This window comes from Phyllostomus discolor, chromosome 7 (genome assembly GCF_004126475.2).
Source record: "Phyllostomus discolor isolate MPI-MPIP mPhyDis1 chromosome 7, mPhyDis1.pri.v3, whole genome shotgun sequence".
In the NCBI taxonomy this organism is placed as follows: Eukaryota; Metazoa; Chordata; class Mammalia; order Chiroptera; family Phyllostomidae; genus Phyllostomus; species Phyllostomus discolor.
Genome location: NC_040909.2, coordinates 10,462,261 through 10,487,090, shown reverse-complemented (window position 1 = coordinate 10,487,090; position 24,830 = coordinate 10,462,261). Strand labels below are relative to the sequence as shown.

Genomic DNA, 24,830 nt, shown 5'->3' with positions numbered 1-24,830 from the left:
CTGCGGGTGTCCCCCCGGCTCCCCAAGGGGGAGGCTGGCCTTGCTCCTCAGTCCCCCAGATGGGGTGCACCAGGGCAGAGTGCAGCCTGCTCCCCTGGCCTGCAGCCCAAGCTGCCGGGGACAGGTCAGACAGGTCTGGCTGGTGCAGGTGGATGAAGTTCTACAGCTTCTGGTGTTTGGTGCTCAGGTCCCCAGGGACCTCAGTAGCTCAGCCCCACACAAGGCCTCTACCCACCCTATCCCACTGCCTCCCTCCCCCGCCTCGGGGGACAGGAGTGATGACCCCTCAGGGCCAGGCCCCAGCTCAGTGAGGGTGAGTGGTGGGGGAGTATGGCCTTACCCACCCAAGAGCATAGCTTGTCTAAGACTGTCCACCCCCGGAGACCCCTGGGAAGAGGTGGGTTCTTCCAAAGGGAAAGCTGCTCCCTGCCCCTGGCCAGCCTCCCTCAGCTGGCTTTCTGTCTCCAGGTTGGCTGCCCTGCATGGAAGGAGGCTCTGCACGTGTGTCCCCAACGCCGCCCCCCCCCCCCCCACAGCTTCTGTGCACACTGCCCTGCAGGGCTTGCCCCTCCCTCCCTACCCCTGCCTCCTGCGGGCGTACCGGGGCTCTGAGCCGTCCCACAAATGTAGACCACACCATTAAAAATAGAGCCTCTTTATTGGTACCTGTTCTGTTCAGGTACAAGGTGTTCCCACAAGCACACGGGCTGGCAAGGCTTCCTGGGCAAGAGGGCAGGCCCAGAGCCCGGGCTTCTTGGCACAGACACAGAGAAAAATGAATAAATTATAGTTCGAATATCCAGAGACAATATAGAAATTAGGATGCAAATCGCAACATCAGCAAACAGGCATAAAAGCCATAAGGCACCACCGCAGGCCCTGGCCAACCGGCCGGAGGGCACAGGCAGGTGGGCCAGGTGGGAGTGCCGTGCCCAGAAAGCCCGCAGACTGTCTGCAGGGGCGTGCTGTGGGCCGGCCCTGAGGCGCACCCCTGGCCCTCCCGCTTCCCCTTCCTACACGGATGGGCCGGAGCGGAGGCCATGGCCCTTGCGGGAGGGGAGACGGGGCAGAGGACAGGAAGTGGAGGGGGCTGAGTGGGTCGGAAGAGGGTTTTGGTCACGGTTGGTCAGGCCGGTCCCGCCCCTGCTCAGCCATCCAGAGCCAGGCAGCTGCCACAGTGGACACAGGGCTCGAATCCACACCTGGTCTGGATGTGAGACCAAGCAGGGCAGGGCAGGGCTGCAAGGCTGCGGGGCAAAAGGGATTCTCGGGGTCTGTACCCCACCCGGACCTCAGCACTGCCCACCAGCCAGGGATGAGAAGCCTGAGCCACCTAGTCTCCAAATAAATTATGGAAATAAATTATAGTCTTCACAGTCCAGAGGATTCAGCCACCCAGAGGGGCTAGGGCTCAGGGTGGCAGAAGCCAGAAGAGGCAGATGTTTCCAGCCCTGCCCTGCCATCTTTGGGCTAAGAAACATCACACCCTCCTCTTCCTGGCACGGGCCACGGAGGTGGAAGAGACTGTGGGCACTGGGGGCCCGGCAGCGGCTAAAGGGGGAAGCCCCCTCCCACCTTCTCTTCAGCACAGAAAGTTATAAAAATAAATAATAAATCCATCCAGAGTGTTGCATGAAAATTAGGAGTGCCCACGTGGGCGAGCCAGCCAATGGGAGACAGTCACACTCAGGCCTCGGAGAACCCCGACAGTATGACAGCAGCAACAGGGCCTTCGGGGCCGGGAAAAGGCACCCTGGTCCTCACACAGGCACGGGCTCCACCAGGGACGCCGGGGCAGTGTCCTCGAACAACTGGCCATCCATGAAGGGGCCCAGGCCCTCAGCCGCTGGCTCAGACAAGCCCAGGATGGATTCCAAGAAGCAGACGCTGGCGTCCGCGGGCGGGGAAAAGGCAGGTAAGGGGAAGTGGGGTGCCTCCAGGTTGTCCAGACGGTCGGACGCTTTCCGGGAGGTGTAGTGAGGCCCCAGACTGTAGTCGGGCAGGGCCTGGAGCAGCTCAAAGGAGTCACAGGAAGACAAGCTGAGGTCCACGGAGTGGCTCTGGCCAACGTCCGTGCCGGGCGGCACGGAGATGCCAGGGAGGCCTCCTTCTCCCAACCCTTCGAGGCTGCCGTTTAGGAAACAGCTGGCGTCCAGGTTGGCATTTTCATCCAGGATGCCTGATGTGAGGCTGGAGCCGTGGGCCCAGCTGGCCAGGCCACCAGGGTCTCCGGTACCGAAGATATCGGCTAGGTGGAAGCAGCTGAAGTTGTCGAGGTTCCCCACACCCGCTTCCTCCTCCTCCTCCTCCTCCCCGCCCAGGTCAGAGTCACTGAAACTCAGGATCCGCTCCAGGCTGTCATCATCCACACCAGGCTGGAAGCCAGGGCTGGGCAGGGCCGGATGGGCAGGGCCGTCGGGAGGCTCGTTAGCGCCCGACGCTGCGGAGGAATCGGTCATGTCGCTGCTGCAGCTGTGGTCTCCCAGCTCGCTGCTCACGGGGGGCTTGGCCAATGGGAAAGCGGGGGCCAGGGCCTGCCCACCGGGGCTGGGCGGGCCACCCTGGGCAGGGGCCTCCAGCTCCCCAAGGCTCTCAGCCCCCTCCTCTAGCTGCAGGCGGGTGAGCGTGTGGATAAAATGGGTCTGAACCCGCGCCTGGTTAAATTCCACGCGGCCCTTGGGGTTCTCACAGCCCTCCTTGCAGCAGCCGCAGGGGAACGACGTGTGGTCCATCTGCAGAGAAGGGAGAGGCACACGTGAGGGTGCTGAGGAGCCCAGGGAAGCCCCCCACGCTCAGGCTCCCCTTCCCAGCCCAGCCCGATCACCGCACCTGGCACTTGATGCCCGCCAGGCTGCAGCTGCAGGTCTCGGGGTCACAGACCCTGTCGCAGCGGCAGCCACAATCCTCCCGGGACTGGCGCAGAGCCTGCAGCTCCCACTTCTCCTCTCGATCGATCTTCCGCACGCCCGCAGCCCGCAGCAGGGCCCGCCGCTTCCGGGCCGGGTAGGGCTGCAGGAAGGTCAGCTCCTCCAACCGGCCACCTGCCACGGCCGCCGCCAGCTCCTCGTCCACAGAGGCGTCATCGATGGCGTCCACCGTCAGTGGCAGGCCAGCCTCTGTCTCAGGCACCCCAGCATCTGCAAGCTGCATCCAGGGGAGACAGGAGGGAGGTGAGAGGCATAGACACGTGCTCTTAGCTCCCTCTGCCACCAGTCACTGGACAAACTCTGCCCACGTGCCTACTCTAGGCTGGGCCCTGTGCATCCCAGTGACCGGGACAGCCGAGAGCACTGCCTCGGCAGGTTTGCAAAGGGGTTTCCTCTTCATGGCATTTCCCAGTTCAAGGACAAATGCCGTCCCCCAGCCAGATACACTGCCCCCCAGTGTCCATCAATTCCACACCCTCCCCCGGAGGGAGGTCAGACGGAGTCAGGCACCATGCCCCGGCCCCTGCGTAAACCCGAGTCCCTCCATGCCTCCCTCCGCCTGCAGATGATCCAGGCGACAGATCCTGATCCAGCCATTGCTGGCCCATGGGCCCCTTTCCCCAAACACATGAGGAACAAACGGCCTGCCGTTGCTGCCCTTCCCCCTCAAGGCGAGGGCGGCTTCAGGGGCTGCCCCCCTGTGGGCCCCGGAGGGCATTCCCTACCTTGCTCCGAAGCACCTCCAGCTTCTCCTCCTTCAAGCGCAGGCGGAGCTTCTCCTGCCGTGTCCGGGCCTGCTCCTTGGCGAACTCGGCCAAGGAGAAGCGGTGGCAGGCGCTGTGGCGAGGGGCCATGCCCAGAGTGCAGCCGCCACGGCTGGGCACGCTGGTGAAGCCCTGGCACCGAGGGAAGTAGAAGACGGTGATGCCATCGAAGACGACTCGGCCGGGGCGCTTCCGGGGGGCCCGCTTCAGGATGGACGGGGCTGAAAGGCAGGCGGGGAGGGGGCAGAGCCTGAGTTCTCCTCGAGGCACGGACGGCACAGCCGCCTGCAAGACGCTGCTGAACCGTCTCTCCTCACACCTTTTCCTCTGTCCTCCCTGCCCCCACCAGAGGGCATGGGCTCAAACTGAGGAGCCAGCCTGGCCGGGACGGGACTGGGTAAACCTGAACACCCCTCCTATGTCAGCACGGCTGAAATGACAGCATTTGGAAGACTGAACATCTCTATCGGCCCATTACAGGTCTCTTGTACAGTATTCTGCAGTTCTTTGGTTGTAGGAACTCTTTATATTTGATATTAGAGGCAAGAAGCGTCCCTCTAGCCTACCTATGAAAATATTTCAGTCTTTCACTTTTGTTCATGGCATTTTATGAAATTCTAAGGTTTATGTCACCAAAATTTATTGATCTTTTTTCCTTTATAGATTCCATGTTTTACAACAGTCTTAGAAAGGCCTTCCCTGAATAAGTTATTGATTATAGATATTCAATACCTATATTGGTATATTATTACTTTTTATGAGGTTGCACCATAAGAAATTATAATCAAGTAGCTGAATATTGGCAATTCCATATATCTCAACTTGATATATTCATTTGCTACACAAACTACCTGAGGGCATTCCCTTGCAAAAGGTTTTCTGTTTATCTTGTTGAATTCGCCAGGTGGGCAACCATCTGCTGGTCCCGGCAATAGTGCCTGACCCCATGCAATACGGAGGATTCTTATTCTCTCCGCAAGCCGAGTTGGCTAACACTTCCTGAGCAAGGTTAACTAACGCCGGTGACAGAGAGCACCCTCCTCTTGTTCCTGGCTCAGTGGGAGATGCTTCCAGTATTTCCTCACTAACCAGAACCAGCTTTGGGGATGAAACATATTTTTGAACATTCAAGTAGAATTCACTTATCCCTACGAACCAAGCTTCTTATCTCCAAGGAACATTATTACGTTTTATCAAATATTCCTTTGGCATTGAGCATAGCTCTTGTTATTTCCCCACCCGCCCGCAACACCATCGGTTTGTAAACGAGAAGACTGGATTTTATGATATTAAGCCATCCTTGTCTTTCCAGCACACACCCACCACCGTTTCGTCAGTTCGCGTGCTGTTGGAGCCCACGTGCCGACCAGCACCCTGTTTTACGGGTGATGCAGGCACACGCATAGCACATACATAGATGCCACGTCGGGGGTAGTGCAATATCAGGTGGGGGCGATTAGGAAAAAAATGTCTCGGAAGGCGGCTCGGGGCTGGGGGGGCGATAATACAAAGTTAGGTTGAGACCACCACTCCAGGGCCAGCTCCGCCCATCTGGGAACCTTGCGTCATGCCAGCTGGAAAGCTAACTGCGAGAAAACCTTTCCACGCTGCTCGGGCAAAGCCCAGCAGCGTTCCGGCAGGGGAGGGACCGGCCCGACAGGCTCGCAGCGGAGAAGTGCGGGCGTGGGACTCTCGCGGAGCAGTTGGAAGGAGGACAGGGCGAAAGCCGGAGAAACGAAACTGGAACAGAAGGGAGGAGCTGGGCCGGGGAGGCCTGAGGGCCACTGTCAGGAGCTCTGTTCCCAATGTCATGACTTGGCAGCAGGGGAGTCCCAAGGTCAAAGGTGACTCTAGCCCGGGCCAACTGCCTCTGGACAATGGGCATTCCTAAGTGGCCACTGCCTTCCGTGAAGTGGACGAGGCAGAGAGCCAAGCAGGGGAGCTCAAGCCATGGGGACACAGCTTCCAGAGGCCAGGATGGCTCTGTCACAAGCCTCCCCGTTTCATCTTTAGGAAAGAGGTGTGTTGTGCTTCCCAGGGGGGTGCGGGGACTCACGGGTGAAACTCCGGGCGCCGCCGGCGTTTTGGTCGGGCAGGGGCGTCTGACCCCAGGGGCCCTCCTCTTCCGAATCCCAGGCTGGGGAGACTGAGGAGCTTGGGGAGCAGGAGCCGGAGTGGCGGCCCGAGGAGGACCAAGAAGAAGAGGATGAGCAGTGCGAGGAGTCGTCCTCTTCCAGCTGGTCGAACTTCCTCTTCAGCAGCCCCGTCATGGTGGGTCCCGGGGTGCGCTGGGGGCCAGGCGCAGACAGCCTAGGATGGGAAGGAGAAAGCTCTCAGTGGCAGGCCCGAGGCCGAGAGGGGGCTCAGCTGTGCTCATCACCTCTCCCACCCACCCTTCGAGGTGCCCCAGCCCCGGGAGCTCCCCAGCAGGCTTCTCGGCACAAGACAAGGCACTAAGACCCAGGCCCTTGTCTCCTGGCGCTTGGAGGCACCCACCTCTGTACGAGAGAGCCCTCCCAGGACACTGCCAGATGCCATCCCCACTGCCTCCTACCACCCACCCACACACACACACGCGAGAGCACACACACACACACCAGCAGATGGACCGACAGACCTCTGCACGGCCTTGATCACTCCCCGACGGGAATCCTGGGGGCTGACTCACCGGCCGGGTGATTCACACAGCTCGCATCTGTGTGCCTTTGTGTGTGTGTGTGTGTGTGGCTGTGTGTGTGGCTCTCTGCGAAGCAGTGGCTCTGCTTCCTCCTCCTCCTCCCACCCGCCCCCCACTCCCAGCACACCCACAGGCGCACGGCCCCGCAGGCACCCGACAGCTGCGGGCCTTACTCCAGGGCCAGGCTAACCGGGACGCTCTGGCACACAGGCTGGCTTTGGCTCTGGCTCCGGCGTCGACGCTGGCCCTGGTTCCCAGGACTTTCCTGAGTCCCTCCTCTCCTGGGAAGGACCTGCTCAGACTTTCCCTCAGAAACCCCCGGCTCCGCAGGAGGAGAAGTCCCCTGCCTCCAGGCCTGAGGATGGCACCCGGAGCCCCCAGGCTCCATGCCTCTTTCCCGTCTTCCTGTCTGGTCTTCAAGACTCACCTACCTCTGCCTCCCACTCCAACATCTAGCCATTTGTCTGAATTAACTTCCAATGGAAATTATTTTTTCCCCTTTAAAAAAAACAACAAACTCTTCTCGTATAACCGACCTGCCACGACAATGTCCCACTCTCTCCAGTCTGTAGCTCGGGGACTCGGAGGCACGCACCCCAGGACACACCACTCATGTCCCGCCTTTGAAGGCCTCAGCCCTCCGTGGGAATGCACCCAGATTCCCTCAGCCTGTCTAGCCCTGTCCAAGTGCAGTGGAGGGGACCTGGGGTTCCTTCCCTTAAATGCCAAGGCAAGTAACAGTCCCTCCTGCTGCTTGGGAATCCCCAATGGACTCAGTCCCGAGGGCTGACCACAGCCAGCTACCTCGTCTCTGCACATCCGGTGGCACTCGGCCGGGCCCCCAGGAGGTCACCGGGAGGAAGGGGAAACGATGCAGAGGCCCCAGGGCTGGGGGGCCCCTCCCCCACGGCCATCACAGGAAATGAGAGAGAACAGGAAAAGCCAACCAGAAGGCTGGCGATGCCCCCTCCTCAGGTATCCTTCCGAATACCCCTTTCCCCCTTTGCCAAACTCCCTACAAAGTCCCTGGATCCTAGATACAGAGGGTGTGCTGTCACTCGACTCACTGGGTAAAATTCTTTCCAGGGACAGCCTCTCCCTGCAGGGACAAGAGAAACCAAAGGCAGCCCCCCTCCTTGGGCCCCGGGGAAGGAGGACACACAGGTGTTTCCGGGGGCTTCTGAGGGGGTAGTTTCTCAGGCTTGGCACCCCCCTCCCAAGGTCAAACCACAAACAAAAACAACCCAGCTCCCAGCTGACCCGCAGGCTCTCCCAGGAGATGGGAGAACTTCGCGACCCAGAGCCAGGCGTACACACACACACACACACACATGCACACTCACAGACCAGAGACTCAGACACACACGGACAGGCCACCCCCAGGCACGCTGTCCCCACCCCCGTCCCACCAGGAGAACCCACCCCTTCCCAAGCCACAGATGTGTCTGTCTACAGCGTGCTGATCCTCCCCCTCATCGCTCACCTGAGGCCGGGACCCCTCCCCGCAAAACGGAATGCCCACTTGGTATTCCTGCCTGGCTGTTCCCTAGAAACATAAAATTCTGCAGTCCCCAGATCGAACCCCTTGTCTCTGCTCCCCACCCCCCCACCGTGCCATCTGTTCCTCTTCCTGTGTTCCCCGTCTTAGTAACAGCACTGCCACCCACCCAGTTACTCAAGCCAGAAGCCTGCAGTCCTCCCCAACTCCTCCCTCCCTCTTCCCGCATCCACATCCAGCCGCACGCACGTTAGCTCGCTGGATGCGCACGAGGCCGGGGCACAGACTCCGCAGGCACCCTGGAGGCCACCCCGCACACGGTCAAGAGCCTTGGCCCCAGAGCCAGACTGCCTGCATGTCAGCCCTGGCAGCTGAGGGACCCTGGGCAAGTCCCTCAACCTTGCCACTGCAACCCCTTGTCTGAAAACCTCACAGCGCTGGGAGGCTTTACGCGAATGAATGAATGAGTGCGTATTAGTGAACAGGTCATTCTACACCATGGAAAGGAGGACGAGCTGCAGGACACACACCACACAAACGAATCCCACTGGCCACGCAGGGTGAAAGAAGCCAGACGCAGGAATACATGCGTGTGAGTGGAGCTCAAGAAAAGGCAGACCCCGTCAGCAAGCATAGGAGTCAGAATAGGGGTTCCTAGGGGGGCGGGGGCGGGGTGCAGTGGGGACAGCCATGAAAGAATCTCTGGCAGCAGGGAGGGGGGAGAAGTCTGGAGATGGTCTCAGATGCCCCGGCTGGGGTCTGTCCCATGGGTGTCTAGAACAATAAACACCCACCTAGCTGCACACGTAAGATTCAAATACTTCATGCATTTGAGGTACGTCACCTGTGATTTTAAAGGCGTATGACCCTTAGGCCTGTGTCCCCACCGCTTCGGCTCCTGCCTCTCCCCATCACCACTCTTCCCCCTGCAGCCAGCGTGACCTTCCGAAGTCCTGTATCTACCTGCCCCCACACGTTTCGAATCACTCCGGAGCTCCTCTTAGGAAAGCGCGCCCTTAGGATCGTCTAGAATTTCCTGCGAGGCTGAAGCAGGCCTAGCTGCTGCCTCTCCTCCAGGCTCGTACTCCCCGAGTCTCCCCAAAAGCCCCTCTCTCCCTTGATACCGCAGCTGACCTTGTGGTGTCCCTAATGGCCGCACCTGCTCCCCTCCCGGCCTTGGCACAAGCTGGGGCCCAGCCTCCCTCTCCTTCAGAAATCATCTCCAAGTGGGCCTCCCTGACACCCCCACTCCTCCTCGCCGACTACATGCCTCTCTGGGCCCCGAGATTCCCACATCACAGCCCTGAGCTCCCCGCTCCCCCCTGCAGTGGCCTCACTGCCCGTCTCCCTTGCAACAGGCCGGGGCCTCCCAGCCTCGCTGTCATTGTGCCTGTGCCTAGAGCAGAGGCTGGCACACGGAAGGCACCTGAGGACGACCAAAGGTAGGCAGGTGGGCGCTTTGTATCAGGTATAAACAAGATTAAGCACACGAGGCCTGGGCAGAGGGTTGGGGGGGGCGGGGCTTGGAGCAAGTGGTCAGTGCAATCTAATGTGGCTGTCAGAGTTTCGGGGTGGTGGGCGCACGCCCCTCCTCCCCCAGCCTGCAGCGGAGGGTTGAACAAGAATGGTACCCAGAGGGGGTGGCTCTGAGGGAGAAGAAAGCTCGGGTTGCAGGCAGGTGCCACGGCGGGCATCTCAAGAGGCTCCCAGTTCCCCTTGAGCAAACAAATAGAGATGTCAAGGAAGCAGGTTCCAGCCTGACACCTCGGTTCTGCCTCGGGGATATGTACTGACCGGGAGCTTAAGATGAGAGGCTACAAGTTCCAAGGCTGCAGACAGAGAAACCAGGGTACAAGGAAGCTGAGGTGGCACGCTGCAGGTTTTGTGATGAACCCCAGCAGGATCTGCAGGCCTGGAATGCAATGGGAAGGGATCTCCCCAATACTCCTTTGGGGTGAGTGGAGGGGGAGGAGCCCCCCGTCCCACCTGGGAATCCAGAGGCTGAGAGCCGCACAGGCAGGAGATAAAGACAAAAAGACTCAGGCAGAGACGAGGAGAGGCCAAGTCAGAAAAAGGAATGAAAGATAGTGGAAGAGTCCAAGAAAAGTGTCAGACAGTGAGTCAGAGGGTGGGGGAGGGGCCCCCAGCAGCTACCCAGGAATCAGGATCCCGACCGTGGCACCGTTCCCAGGGTGAGCACAGCCCCCTCCCAGGGTCCTGGAGGAAGGAAAAGCAATTCCCAGGAGCGGGCTCAGACTGAAATACCACACCCCCAGGAGCCCCGGAGACAGGCGCTGAATCAAAGAGAACCAGGCTCCTTCCGGCTCTGCCTGGGCCCTGAGAATCGTGCCGCCTTCCTGCCACCACACACAGGAGCTGACAGCCGGGCCAAGGGGGGGCGGGTACCTCCCCACCCCTCTCACCACAACTATCTACACACTCAGGCCTTACTGTGTGAATCCAGGGAAGGCCACCTCACCCTGGGAACCAAACAAACAAAGGCTACTTGGGGCGGGGCGGGGTGGGGTGGGGGCTGGGGGGTACGGCAGGAGAGACAGTCTCCGGGCCTCTGAAAAGTCACACCAACTCCTCTGTACACCTCGGCTGTCCCAACGCCCCAGCCCCCACCCAAGCTAGTGCTGGGGAGGGGGCACCTTCAGCAGCCTCCACCCAACTCCAAGAATCTGAAAAATGTGTCTTTTAAACCTCAGAGACCAGACCCCAGCCCAGGGCCAGTCAGCTTCCCCTAATACCTGAGGTCACTTGACCCCAGGCCGTCTAAGAACTACTTCCTGGGAGAAGGGGAGGGCATCTCTGAGCACCTCGGCGAGCCCCCACGGGGATGGGCTGGACAAACAGCCCGGGCAGCCCAGGGAGGGCAGACAGGAAGCCTTGGCACACCCCTCCCCCACCTCTCCCTCTGAAAGGGATGGGGGGAGGAGACAGTTCCTCAGCCTTGGCCTCCAGGGCCTGGCACTGGGTAGGTGCCAAATGTTTGCTTGGCTACGTGAGGCAATTGCTTCTGCAGCAGAGAAGCTGCACCTGACAGCGCCTGCTTCCTCCGCCGGCCAGGCCTCCTCCACTCTCATTCATTCATTCATTCATTCATTCAGCAAACGCTTATTGGGCTCCCGCGAAGTGCTGAGCGCCGTTCAGGCAGCACTCCGCTTCCCCCGGCCCCTGCCATTCGCTCCCTCGGGGGGCAAGACAGACGCCAGCGCTGCCCCTTGCAGCTCCGAGCTGAGTGGGCCGGTGTGCAATCAGAGTTTACAAGCCTCCGTGGTGCGTCGTGATGGAGGGTCGACGCAGGGACCTGTAGGGGTGCAGCCCGGGGTGAGGTCGGGTCTCTCCAAGGAAGGGATGTAGAAAACGTTCCAGGGAGGGGGCGCAGCAGGAGGGGGGGACTTGAGAAAGGGAGAGGCCGAGGGGCAAGTGGGAAGGGGGTGGGGGGTGGGCAGCAGATCCAGCCTCCCGGGGCAGGCATTAGCCTGAGGGCACAGGAAGCCACAGCAGGGTTTCAGAAAGGAGTGACAAAACCAGATTTGCATTTTAAAAAGATGGCTCACCGCCGGGACCGGAGGGGGTGTGACCGGTTCCACCGCGCAGCCCGAGCTAGGTGAGAGATGACAGCACAGGACGAGGGCCCGGGAGAAAGGGGAATGGCCTTGGTGACCTCGGGATGCGGAGACCGCAGAGGGCAGGGAGGTCAAGGGTTTGGGAGTGAGGGGATGAGTTCCGCTCCTCTGGGACTGGAGGACGTGTGCCCGGAGGTGTCGGGTGGGCCGTGGAGCAGGGGAGGGACCCTCTGTGTCAGCAGTGTGGGCTATGTGTGTGACTGTGCCAGGGAGCAGGAGTGACTAAGTGTGTGACGGCTACTGTGGAGTCGGCGTCTCCACAGTGCGAGCCGGTGGAAAAGCCCCCGGGGAGGAGAAACTGAGGACCAGGAGGAAGTACGTGCTGGGGAAGGGAGAGGCAATGCGTGGGAGACGGCCTACGTGTGCCCCAGGATGGCCGGGCCGGCTGCGCCCGTGACTCACAGTGGTGGCCTCTGCGTGTGACGGCGACTGACAAACAGGTGAGCGTACGACACAATCCCTCCTCCCTCGCTCCCTCCCGGGGTCCGTGACTCACGGAGCCTCCTCCTCCTCCTCCTCGCTCATCCCTCCACTCCCTCCCCGATCCCCGCCTCCCAGGGGCGCCGGGCACGCGCCGGCAGCCCCAGCATCCGCCCCCGGGGGGAGCCCGAGGAAGAAAACGACAAATGTCACCTGCTCCGGCCACGAGAGGAACTTCTGAAAAGTTCTCAGGCAACTGGGTCAAAAGGAAACTCACGCGCGGACACACGCACCTCGTCGCCCTGCCACCTCGAGCTGCCTCGGCTCGGCCGCCCCCAGCGCAAGGCCCGGGGCGCCGTGACTTCTCGGGGTGCCGGCGGCGGGGCCGGGGAGGGGAGCGGAAAACCTGCGCCTCTCCGTCCCTACCTCCCCGCCAAGGACCCCGGAGGTGTCACGTAGTCTGGGGCCCGATCGGGCGATCCTGGTCCCCGCTCTCACTCGAGGTGTCAGGGGGCAAATGGCAGGGGCCGAGGGGCAGCGCCACCTGCGCGGGGCGCCCCCTCCCCAAAGTCCCGTCCAGTCCGGCCGAGAGCCACCCCACCCCCCGCGCTTACCTGCCAGCTAGGCGCTCTCCAAGTACCCCGACGCGACACGCGTCCCGGCCGCGGAAGCCCTGCACACCGCGACCCCGAGCGCGCTCGGCCGGCAGCCGTCGGCCCTGCCTCCCCTGGCTCTGCGGATCCGGCAGCGGCGGCGGCGGGAGACTGTCTGCGCGGCCCCGCCCGCCGCTCCGCCCTCGTCGTCAGTGGAAAACTCCGGGGCTGGCCGCGCTGACGCACGCCCGGCTGCCGGCCAGGCCTCCCGCCGCCCCGCCCCGGAGGCGCCGCCCCCTCCCCCGCCCCAGCCGGGCGCTGCGGCCGCCGGCCGCCCCGCTCCCGCCGAGGCCTCCCCTGACCGCGGGCCAACTCTCCCAGCGTGACTGCGCAGGGGAAAGTGTGTGCACACCCCGGCCGCGAGTGCCGGCCCCGGGAGCCCACCCGCTGCCCCTCTTCCCGACCGCAGAGGCCGCCCTGCCCACCGCGCTCCCCGGGAGCGTTTTCTGCCCTCCCACCTTGGCTGCAGCCGGTCCTCTCTCCTGGAAGGCCTTTCTGCCCTCTCGCCGCTTACCAGAACCCCATCGCCTGTGAGGCCTCAGCTTGCAATGCCTCCTCCAGGGAGCCTTCGTGGAAACTGACCCTCCCTCACCCAGGCCGGCTCCCGCTGCATTCTGGGTTCTTCTATGACTGTCCTAGATGAAAGTTGTGCGTGACTAGCCCAGCCCTGAGTATTCCTTTCTACCTTCCTCCAGGTGGGGGGTGGGGTGCCCTGTGCTGCCTGGAGGGGTCTGCGGTGGCGATGATGGTGCAGGCCCCTCTTCAGCCACAGGTGTGTAAGCCCCGGGAAGAACACTTGGAGCAAAGCAGGTTGGCGGGGGCTACAGGCCCTGTCCTTCCTGGATGCTTTGAGTGCGTGGCTCGGGGGCCACCTGCAGCAGGAGGTGTGTGGACACCTGGAGCCAGGCTTCCAGTGACTTCCCAGTGCCCTCGGGTTGAAGTCTCAACGGACTCCCTGGAGCCCACGGAGCTGGAATGATTGGGCCCCTGCCCACCGTCGCAGCCTCACTGCTTTCTCTTCATACTCCTTCCCCTCACTCCCTTCCCTGCTCCTCCATGTTAACGTCTTTAATTTGTGTGCATTTCTTTTCCTTTTTACCTTGTAACGCTTGTAACGTTGGCACAGCTGCACAGAGTTGTCATTTACACGTGAAGTGTGTTCTGTTCTGCATCTCATTACGCTTCTTGCAGGCTTACCTCTGCACTCCCACCCCACACCCTTGATGGTGTTCTCGGGGTGTGTTCTGCTCATTGGCAAGAACTGGTCCGGTGAATTGAATGTCCCTAGTAAATGTGTACAAGGGGGTGGGGCTTAAGGTGAGGGCAGGGCTAGAGGTGGAGAGGGAAGCGTTATCAGCATAAGGCTGGTACATGGAAGCCCTGGGTCACTGCCGGGACAGCTCTGGGGGGAGTTTAAAGGCTACAGAGCTGGGTGTCCGTCGCCACAGGTGACTCAGCCCTTAGGGTTACGATGCCCACCACCATCCTCAGCAGACGCTCAGCCATGCTCTCCCTGTGGCTGCTGCTCCCAGAGGTTGCTGGTCCCAAGGAATTTCTTCTACTGCCCGCCCCCCCTCCTGCCCTTCCTGCCTCTAATCCCCTGGCCAGGTCCCCAAGAGAAAAGGAGTCTGTGACCTTAGAGTGGAGTTCTGGTTCTCTCTCACTCTCACTCTCTGTTTCAGTCTTCCGAGTAAAGTGGGGAGCACTGGACCAGAGAACCCCACCACTTCCAACATCCCTGCAGTTAGAAGGGCCTGCACTCTCATCAGGGCCCTGGGCTGGATTGAGCACCAGAGTTCATGGGGGTGTCAGTCTGCCTAGGTCTGCATCCTGCTAGGCTGTGTATTGGGAAAACCAGACCCATCAGAGACCAGGGCAGGGAGCTGGGAAGGACTGGATTGGGGGCTCGGAGCAGGAAGCCCAATGGGTGACGGGGTTTGGGGGCAGGGAGAGAAGGAGAGAAGAAGGGGAAGTGTAGGAGAATAGAAAGAATTCAGTAAATGGCGTGTTTTCTTCAGAAAAGCATCTCCCTCTCCTGGGATGGGCTTGCCAGATGTTGCCCAGATGTTACTGGGGCTGGAAAACATCTCCCTCTGGGATCCCAAGTGAGCTCTTCCTGTTGGTGGGGAAATGAAGGGTCTGTTCCAAGGCGAGGAGGGTGGGGTGTGGAGCGGCATCCATCTGTGACTATGGCACATCCATAGGCAGTAACATGCCCACACATCAGGGGATTGCTGAATACTTAGGGGAGTCCAAGAAGTTTCTCAAACATTCAGCGTCCGTGGACCAATTATTTTGGGTAAATAAAAAATTCCTACTTTTAATAGTTTTAACAATTCCCATTAGAAAGACTAAAATCAAAAGGACAATGAAAACAAACAGTAGCCAACGTAGCAAGATTCAGGATCAGCCAGACTCATCCTGCATCGTTGGTGGGAGAGTGAATCGACATAGTTTGGAGAACAATTTGGCAGTGCCTGCTAAGGTGCCAAGGTAACCTCTACGATGTTGTCATTCTTTTCCTCAGTATATACCCGAGAGACAAAAAGCTGTCTATGTCCACCAAAGCCACAAATGTTACTGGTACATTGACTGGTAAGTGTTACACAGCAGCTTTATTTGTAACAGCTTAAAAACTGGAAACAACCCAGATGTCCAGCAGGATGAGTAGAAACAAACTGTGGTTTACCACACAATGGAATATTGCACAGCGCTGAAAAGAACAGACAGTTGGCTCATACAAATGACAGGGGCGGATCTTTAAAACATTGTATCAAGTAGAAGAAACCAACCACAAAACGGCAATAAATAACTGTGATTCCGGTTGTTTATATGAAACTTAAAAACAGGCAGAACTGAAGTATGGTGATAGTTAATGTGACCTTGGGGAGTATTGGCTGGGAAGGGCCACACGAGGGCCTTCTGGGGTGCTGGAGATGTTGTATATTTTGATCTGGGCAGTGGCTGGACAAATATGTACACATGTAAAAAGTCAAGTTCTACACTTCAGGTTTGTTCACTGTATGTAAGTTTATCATTGATAAGAGGAGGGGGAGAAGAGGACCATTGTAATGTCATCATCGTGGAAGGGATGTCCTTGTTTTCAGCCTTCCTCCAGTAAGTCTACCTCCTGACCAATGAGGGATACCTGCGGCTCCCTGGTCAGGTTCAGCTGTTTAGGTTTCTCTCCATCTAAATGAGTGGAACAGGTAAGCATTTTATTCCACCATGACTTTTAGGTGGCAAGGAACTTCATGTTATTCTGCATCTAAGAGTTTTACAGGGTGAGCTCTTACATTTCGATCTTTTATTTAAAAGTTTAAAATTAGCCTGGCTGGTATAGCTCAGTGGATTGAGCGCAGGCTGCGAACCAAAGTGTTGCAGGTTCGATTCCTAGTCAGGACACATGCCTGGGTTGCAGGCCACGGCCCCCAGCAACTGCACATTGATGTTTCTCTCTCTCTCTCTCCCCCTCCCTTCCCTCTCTAAAAAATAAATAAATGAAATCTAAAAAGAAAAGAATTTTTAGCTATTAAAAAAAATCTGAGCTGTGAAATTCTGGGTCAAAGGATTTTGACAGATATTGCCAAATCACCCTCCCAAACATTGCACCCGCCTTGCTCAGCCGGGGGGACCCGAACATGCCAGCCTCCCAGCAGCCTCCCAGGCACTGGGTGTTATGGAGCCTACTGATCCCTGCCAATCTGATAGGAGACACAAAGATGATACCTACTGCTTTAATTGCCATTTCTCTAGTTATGAGTGAAGTGGAGACCTTTATCAGCCCTTTGTATTTCTCTTGAAATTGCTGGTTTGTATTCTTTACTTTGTTTTGGGTGGTTCTAAGTCTGAGGATTGAGGAAAGGCGCCTTCTGCCAGTCACCCCCATCACACTTACCCCCTGGTTTGTTTTTGACCTTGGTTTACAGTGTGCTTTACCAGACAGAAGTTTACAGGGTTCCTATAGTCAGTTGAGGGGTCCTGGGTCTGGTGTGCTGCATTCACTCTCCTAATATGAGAAACAAATTCACCTATTCTTTTCCCTGGTGTTGTATGATCTTACTTTTGGTATATAAATCCTGCATCTGCTTGGAATTTATTTTAACTTGAGGAATAGAATAGGGCTCCCACTTTATTCACACACCCCCAACATGATTAGTTAGTTTTTCTACCACTTTTCTCTTCCCATTTAAATGTCACCTTAAGTAGAAATTGACTCTTCCTATGCACTGAGATCTGCTCCTGGTTTTCTGCTCTGGTCCACTGGGTTATCGATTCATTTCTCCTTTAAACACATTGCTTCACAAATTAGGATGCCATACCGTGCTTTATCTATCATCTGACAGGTCTGGCCCCATCGTGTTATTTTGCTTTTTCAGGGCTTTCCCGGCTCTTATTTATTTCCACAGTTGAGTTTCATATCATTTTTTTGACAAGTTCCCCACCTGACAAACAAAAAAATCCCGTGAGCATGGTTGACTCTTAAACACGTGTTTGAACCTCACAGGTCCCCTTACATGGGGACTTTCTCAATAAACATACAGACTGCCCTCTGCATCCTCGGTTTCGCATCCAAAGATTCCCCCGTCCACTGACAGAAAGCAGTCTTTTCAGTCCGCAGCCCGCAGTCTGCCGACGGGGAGGGCTGACTATACGGTTTGTACAAGGGCCTTGAGCGTCTGCAGGGAGGCCTGGAATCAGTCCCCTGTGGTCACTGAGGGGCGACTGCTGTTGTTTTGGGGGAGTCACAAGTTATACCCAGATTGTCGACTTCAAGCGGTTGGCATCCCTACTCCTACTTTGTTCAAAGGTCACTTGTATTTTAACTAGAATCACAGTGAATTAGTAGATTTAATTGAGTATTAGCATTTTAATAATGCCATGTCTTTCTATTTAAAGGCACAGAATAGAATGTTCCCCGTAAAAGCCCTTATATGTCTTTTAAATATTTGTCTGAATATTTTATCTTTTCGAGTGCTATTGTCACTTTACTTTCTTGCTATGATATTTTCTGATAGATTCTGTTTTTTTTTTTTTTTAATATAAAGGAAGGCTACTGAGAAACAGCCCTCATCCTGAATTCTCTTATCATCTCTGATAGCTGTGCATTTTTCAGTCACATTGTCCATACATAATTTTGCTATTCTGCCCTGGCTGGACTGAGCATGGGCTGTGAACCAAAGGGTCACCAGTTCAATTCCCAGTCAGGGCACATGCTTGGGTTGTGGGCCAGGCCCCCAGTGGGGGCCACGTGAGAGGCAGCCACACACTGATGTTTCCTTCCCTCTCTTTCTCCTTCCTTTCCCCTCTCTCTATAAATAAATTTTAAAAACTTAAAAAAAATGTTTGCTATTCTGTTATGGTTTTGTTAGTTTTCAGCAGGATGGGGTGTGGATATTGTCAGACCTCTTTTTGGCATCTATTAAAAAATTATATTGTTCTTCTTTGATCTATTAATATGGTCAATTTTATTAGAAATTCTCTAATATTATCGAATCACCTGGATGCACTAGGATGAACTTACTCAGATGCGATGAATGATTCTTTTGAGAAATTGTTGATGGATATATGCTTGCATTTTATTTGAGATTTTTGCACCTCAAGTTCAGTCATACTTAATACTATTCGGATTTTCTCCATTTCTCCGTATCTTTTGTTTTCTTGGTAGGTTGTGAGCTGATGGTCTCGATGACAATGTTTCGCCCAGTTTCTACTTGCATTTTCTGTATACTGTTATTCTCAACTATCATGCCTGGCTCTTGAGTCTGAAGTTCTGCTATTTGATGCACAGAGATTTCTAAAAATTAGCTTCTTAACATGGATACTGTTCTCTGTTCTGTTTAACTTCCTTCCATCTCATTTAACACTTTTATTTTGAATGTCACCTCGACTGATGGTAGCACTGCAACCTTGGTGCAGTATTCGTGTATCTGGTTTACATTTTATTCCTAACTTTTCCAAGTTGATTTTGGTAAAGATACATCTCTTCCACACAACACACAATAGGACATTGTCTTCTGATCCAGTCTGATACTGTCTTCTGCGCATCTTTTCTCTATTATCAGGACCAGTTTATCCCGTGTGTATTTGTTGATATAACTGATGTATTAGTCTTACTTCTGTCATCTTATCTTCTGTGTTTTCTATTTTAATGCTTCCTCTGTTCTTGGTTTTATTATGTGTATTTTTTTGTTTTCTTTGATATGCATGTGTGTGCACACATGTGTTTGCATTTTTGTCTGGTGATTTGAAGGTTTATAGTCTGCTTTTAATTTGTCTAGCGGTTGCCTTTATATCGAGTTCTTTTTCTGCCAAGAGAAGAAAACCTTCATATGTAGGGAAAGAAAGAGTCGCATTCTCCAAGGCTGAACCTTGGCCTCACCCTCCCGTCTCCAAATTCCTGGTATCTTATCTTCAGCATGAAAAATGGTGGTAGTCTTGCCCTGAAGCCAAAGGTTTAGGGTGATCAAGATTGCCAACCTGCCACTGACATGCTGCCTGAGCTGGCCACCTGTGGCAAAGAGCCACGAGGGGATGCTGTATCTGCTGTATCTCACCTCTCATAGCTATACCTCGTGTGAATATCTTTTCCTTAACAGTGTCTCTTCCTTGCCGCCCAACTCTGCACAGTGTCTGAAAAGACCTAGCTGGAGAGGGTGTGAGTAGGGGGCATCGACCCTTCTCGCCATTTGGTTCTGCACACATCGAGATGAGGAGCCAGAACTTGTTGCCTGCCAGCTGGTGTTTGTAAATATAGGGGTGTGTGATGGGCGGTGTCAGAGGCAAGGGTTGTGTGTGTGTGTATGTTTACTTTTAAATCTGTGAATTGACGCTGGTTGATCAGTTAGTGTACCAACAGATAATGGCACACTCAAAATGTGTGCTTTTTGGAAAGCTTATTTACAAAAAGACTATTTGCAGACGTGTGGGTGTAGGAGCACCCCGAGGAATGGTGCAATAACCCGCAGGAGCTCCGGCAGAGCTCTTCCCACCAATAGGCCTGAAGCAGGGAAAGGGGAGCAAGGGAGCCCCAGAAGGAGAGAGCTGAGGAGAGCGGGCTGGCCACCTTGGGAGGGTCAGCAGCCCCTCAATGAAGGAAATGTCTGACACATGGGGACTCACCGACGGGCACCCAGAGGGCTACATGCCTTGATTTCAGTCTCTTTTCTCTCCCTTTCCTGCTGGGGCTCCCCGTTGGCTAACCCCACCTGGGATCCATAAGTTTGCTCATCTTATCTTGCACAGGAGTTCAGTGATAAATAGGACAAAAAAGTCACCAGGTACGTTTCACGCATGTTTCCTCCAAATAGGTGGAGAGCAGACAGACACCTTTGGGAATGCAGGTGACCACCAGTAACAGAGCGGCTTTGGACAGAGGAGTTGACTGGCCTCCGATCCCAGCGAGGGAGACTGCGCACATAGGAAGTGGGCCTGTCGTGGCTGGTTCAGACCCCTCGTCACCGACTGCCTGCCGCGGGAGATCTCGGTGCACGGGTCAAAACCAGGGAAGTGTTACCGAGAAAGAAGGGGTGGAATAAATTCCGCCTCCACAATGAACAAGGCCTGCCACAGTGGTTGGACTCAACAATGCGGCCGATTGTCTGCCGGCACTCGCTCTGGACGGGACAGCAATTGCTCTTCCACACTGTGCCACTGATTCTGTGTGACATCCAAAAGTGCTGTGGGGCCGAGGGGGTTTGCCAAGAGCTTGCCCTGCTTTTTCTCTGGTCAAAGTATCTCTCAGTAGCCTGTGACTCCATGTACAAGCCGAAGTGTGAATTGTATTGGTTTCCACCAAAAGTTGGACAACTTGAATGATGTTTCTTTTTGGTTTTGATCTTTTTTCTCTGTGTTTCATGACAAAAACACGTTGGTATCACACTTTACTGTAGTACTTTCCACGTTCTGGAGAACCTTGATTGGTTTTCGCACTAACTTGCAGGGCCTGCTGTGAAGATGATGCAAAAGTCTCCACGGGCTTCGTGCCACGATTGGGCAAAATTGCATAATAGATGGTGCCTTCGGGACCTGCAGAAACATTTTACCAGCTGACAAAATCCCACTCTCAGACGCTCATTCCCGTATCTGCGTCTCTGATTCGCACTTTTCCTGCTTGTGTCAAAGTGCCGCATTCTACAACCTCACCTACGCTGGTCTACGCAATCACATTTTATGTGGCAGTTTTTTGTTACTATTTTCAATGCTGCTTTTATGCTTTAATGAGCCTGTTTGGAAATACTGATCCATCTTTATGGCTGGGGGGCCTTACTACCATATAATGTTAACAATGAAGTGAAAATGTAACAATGTAAGCAATAACATGAATGTGGTAGAAGACTACTTTAGCAGGTTGAACCACAGTTAGTGGCATTTTCTTTACTGAAAATAAAGTGCACTGAACTGGCCGAGTCAGTTCTGGCAGCGCAGGCATGCCTACAAGGCCGTGATAACTATTACAAAGGTGATGGATTTCTGTGGAAATCGTTGCTGATCTCACATTTATGAAACGTACGTGAACACAACTGCCCCTCGGTCCCCTCGCACCCACAATTCTCGCAGCTGCTGATGGCTTCTCCCTGTAAATACGTGCAACTCTCAGCCCCGGGGGGTTTCCCTGGCCTCAGGACCATGCTCAGCCGGCGCACAGGGCAGGCTGGGAGTACCAGGGAGCCGGTGCCCCTGGCTGCAGCCCTCGCCCTTGGTGGGCTACGGTGGCGTGCTCTGAGGCTGGCCCACGCAGCGCCCCAGAGGTCCCGGGGGCACTGAGCTGTAGTTGCAAATACTCATCAACACCCCCCAAGTTGGTTCGCTTCCCCCCACTGTCTACCTTTTCTTTCCTCCACTAGAGCTTCCTGGGATCACCGGCCAGGTGAAACACCTTCCCTCACATCTTTGTCTTGGGACCCACTTCTGGGGAAACTGAGCCCAAGGCTGTTTTTTTCCTCTGAACTGCCCTTGCTGGCTGCGAGAGTCATGAGCCCCACGTGAAGAGAAACTGCGCTACACATCTGGTCATTTTACAAGTGAAATGACTGAGGCGTGGAGTGGGGGACCTGAGTGCCCGTGTCACTCTGTGGTCAGAGGCAGCCCAGCTGGCCCTGGCGCTCCCTGGGATGGACCAAGTGCAGACAGAGACCTGAGGCCCTTGGGGGCTGCATTGGAGGGTCTGACGGAGCTCCCTGGCCCCCGGCATGGCTCACAGGGGCTGCAGCCCTTCTCAGACTCACCGGGAGGAGCCACTGAGAAAGGACGGGAACCTGCTGCCATGAACTGGGCAGGAGAAGAAGGGCAGCTGGGGCTGGGTGGGGCCTGGGCCCCACCACTCTGCGCCTTCTTATTCCCCGGAGACCCTCCCAGCGTGTTCTTCAGCTGCTCCTATTCCCTGCCATCGCTGAAGGTTTTCTGAGTCTTTCCTAAGGAATTCCCCCTCCTAAACATCATACACACACACACACACAGGCACACGCACACCCCTCTCTGGGACTAGACCCCAGGCCTGTGGACCTCAAACACACTGTGCGGTGAATTCCTGTCCCACAGAAAAAGGCAGGAGATTTCTCTCTGCTTTGCCTTTCCCTGTTTCCTATGGGAGCAGCTTGTGACCCCGTCAGCCACTGCCAGAAGAAGAAGTTGGCTTCTGGCCCAGCTTTCTAAATAATATGATACTCTGTTCCCAATGCCCGACCCACAGACCTTTGCTTACTCCCAGCTGACAGAGTGGGAAACCTGAGGCCGAGGAAGACCTTAGGGCACGAGCCCATGACCTGACCCCCGGACGGTGACCTTGCCCATGTCAGCGCGGGCTTTGCGAGGGAGCTTGTTTAAGCCATCAGCTCACCCTCACGGTCACCCACACCCCTGGGATGAGGACAGACTGCTGGGGTCATGGTCCTGCTGGTAAAACCACCGGCCCTCCTGGCTGGGCCCTGCCCAGGTCCCTCACCTCAGTTCCCATGGGGCCATCAGGGATGTCATCCAAAGGAACCGGAGCACAAATGTCAGGGCCAGCTCCTGCAAGAGGAAATTCACTTCCGTAACCTTTATGAACTCTGCAGTGGACAGCGCCCAGATTCCCGTGGGGAGCAGCAAGGCCCAGGGACCTTAATGACCCCCGGAGCTGAGACCCAGCCCTGCCCTTCCACAGGGAGCTAACACTCAGCAGTGGGCAGCTCACTTCCTGGAAGCTGCAGTAGCCTAAGGGCCTCCATAATGATAGTAGCTGTGACGGTTTAAAAATGTCTACAAACTCTTGCACATTTTTCTTCATCAAAAGAGCGTATCTAATTCCTCTCCCCTTGAACATAGGCAGGCTTATCGACTTGCTTCTAATCAATAAACTGCCAATGATACTGTGTGATTTCCAGGGTCAGTGGAAGAAAAGGTAATGCAGCTGTGGGCTGGCTTTTTCTTGGGACACTCACCCTTGAACCCCCCACCGAATGGTGAGAGAGCCCGGCTTGCGTGGAGAAGCCACGTACGTGTGGGTGTTCTGACCTCCACTGAAGGTCCCAGCTGACGAGCAGCACCAAATGCCAGATGCGTGAGTGATCACAGTTTCACCAGATTGCAGCCCTTGCCTCCATGCCTCTTTCGTTACGGGCTATCCTCATTAAGTCCTGCCCATATTATATAGATTCTTGAACAGAGTAAACATTGTGCGTTAAGCCACTAAATTGTGCAGGTGGTTTCTTGCGCAACAATAGATAGCCAGAATGATACTAAAGTGCATTGTGTATTTACTAGAGGGCAAACACCGTGTTAAACTCGTTACTGGACTGTAATCACATGTCACCCTCCAGACAGTCCTGTTAGGTAGGTTCTGTGGGATCTCCGTCTGATGGAGAAGGGAAGCTCAGGGTGGCTGACAGCCCGTCTGGATGACAGAGCCTGTGAGTAGTAGAAACGGGACCGGAGGCGGTAATGAGCTGGTGAATGTTTAACCACCAGTTCTCTGGGGGGAGAAAAAAGTCGTGATGTGCAGTGTTTGCCAATTTCCACGGTGTAAATGCTCCCACCGTGGCTGATTTCACGCTCCTGGCACTGAGGTGAAACTGGGAAGCAATGGGCACACTCAGCCCTCCAGGCAGTTGGTGGCAGCTCCCGTCCGCCACTGGGAGCAGGCTGCCAGCCCGGGTCCCCCGCTGGAAGGAGAATCTGTGTGGGGAAGGATGGGCAGGAGAGCACTCCAGATTTCTCCCTGGAAATCCAGGGCGAGCCGTGGAAAAGTCATTTTGCACATTCACTCAGGCTATTTACTGAACTTACTATTTACGCCAGGATGGTGCTAGTCATGGACCATTAGCAGCAAATAATACAGACAGGGTCTCTGCTCTGCAGGAGTTTTCTTTTTAGCAGGACAGAGACGGAGAGACTCAAAGGCTAGGGCATCTTGAGAAGCCTGAGTTATTCTGGGAGTGGCAGAGGGAGAGTGAAGTGGAGCCCAGACTGAGAATGTCACTGTGAGTCCCCATGAGGGACTCCCTTTCCTTTTCTACCCCTTCCCTTTGGGGAAACCCCTGAGCCAGAAATGTCTCCAGCCTGTTTGACTGGGAGTCCCCGCTCCCAGCCCAACGAAGCAGCCCCAGGAAGGGAGGAACCCAGGTTTCCCAGGACCACCCCCGAGAGCCCCCTCCCATCCCCGTCCCTCCACCTGCTGAGAAGCTCGCTGAAGTTGCCCCGAGGCCCATGGGAGCCCGGTTCTACTAGCACCCTTCAGTGGGTCCCTGTCCTCACACCTGCAGTAGAGATAAGAACTAGTGTACAGCCCTGAAATGATTTTCGCCCGGAGCAGATTGTTAACTGGAAAAAAAAAAATTGCTTCTCCTCCCAAGGAATCTATGCTCTGCAGATAAGTAAGCTGCCTGAGGCACAGCTTCATCGGCATGATGGGGACTCGCTCTCCTGCACGAGGACAACATCCAAGTGTGTGCAGTTTCCTCCAAGGGAGGGGCTTTAGTTGTGATGTACAAGATTGAAAAATCTTGCCCTGGCCAGGTAACTCAGTTGGTTAGAACACTGTCCTGATACGCCAAGGTTGCAGGTTCGATCCCTGGTCGGGGCACAAACAAGAATCAACCAATGAGTGCATCAGTAAGTGGAATAACAAATGAGTCGTTCTTTCTCTCTCTCCTTTCCCCTCTCTCCCTAAAATCAGTTTTAAGATTGAAAATCTTAAAGTATGACATGTAATATTATTGAAAAGATGCTAATTTGTGAAGAATGAAGTTGTCCTGACACCCAGGGCTGGGCAGAGGTG

General features: G+C 55.7%; 1 protein-coding gene and 1 long non-coding RNA gene across 2 annotated transcripts; one reads left to right on the top strand and one right to left on the bottom strand.

The window, feature by feature from the left end:
* Positions 1 to 639: 639 nt before the first annotated feature.
* CSRNP1 (cysteine and serine rich nuclear protein 1) lies at positions 640 to 12,703 on the bottom strand. The gene is made up of 5 exons (XM_028518837.2): positions 12,536 to 12,703; positions 5,748 to 6,001; positions 3,653 to 3,912; positions 2,830 to 3,144; positions 640 to 2,732 (listed from the first exon to the last, which is right to left on the bottom strand). Exons 2-5 carry the CDS (start codon positions 5,959 to 5,961, stop codon positions 1,761 to 1,763), a joined length of 1,761 nt encoding a protein of 586 aa, XP_028374638.1. The 5' UTR covers positions 5,962 to 6,001; positions 12,536 to 12,703; the 3' UTR covers positions 640 to 1,760.
* Positions 12,704 to 12,818: 115 nt separating this feature from the next.
* On the top strand, positions 12,819 to 15,894 carry LOC118501559. Its single transcript, XR_004904181.1, has 3 exons — positions 12,819 to 13,346; positions 14,593 to 14,679; positions 15,682 to 15,894. It is a non-coding gene; the product is annotated as an uncharacterized LOC118501559 (long non-coding RNA).
* The last annotated feature ends 8,936 nt before the right edge of the window (positions 15,895 to 24,830 follow it).

Coding starts and splice junctions, on each gene's coding strand:
- CSRNP1 (XM_028518837.2), bottom strand. CDS start 5,961: ATGACGGGGCTGCTGAAGAGGAAGTTCGACCAGCTGGAAGAGGACGAC. Junction 3,913..5,747: donor CGGCGCCCGGAGTTTCACCC/GTGAGTCCCCGC, acceptor CCTGCCTTTCAG/CCCCGTCCATCCTGAAGCGG. Junction 3,145..3,652: donor TGGAGGTGCTTCGGAGCAAG/GTAGGGAATGCC, acceptor CCCTGGATGCAG/CTTGCAGATGCTGGGGTGCC.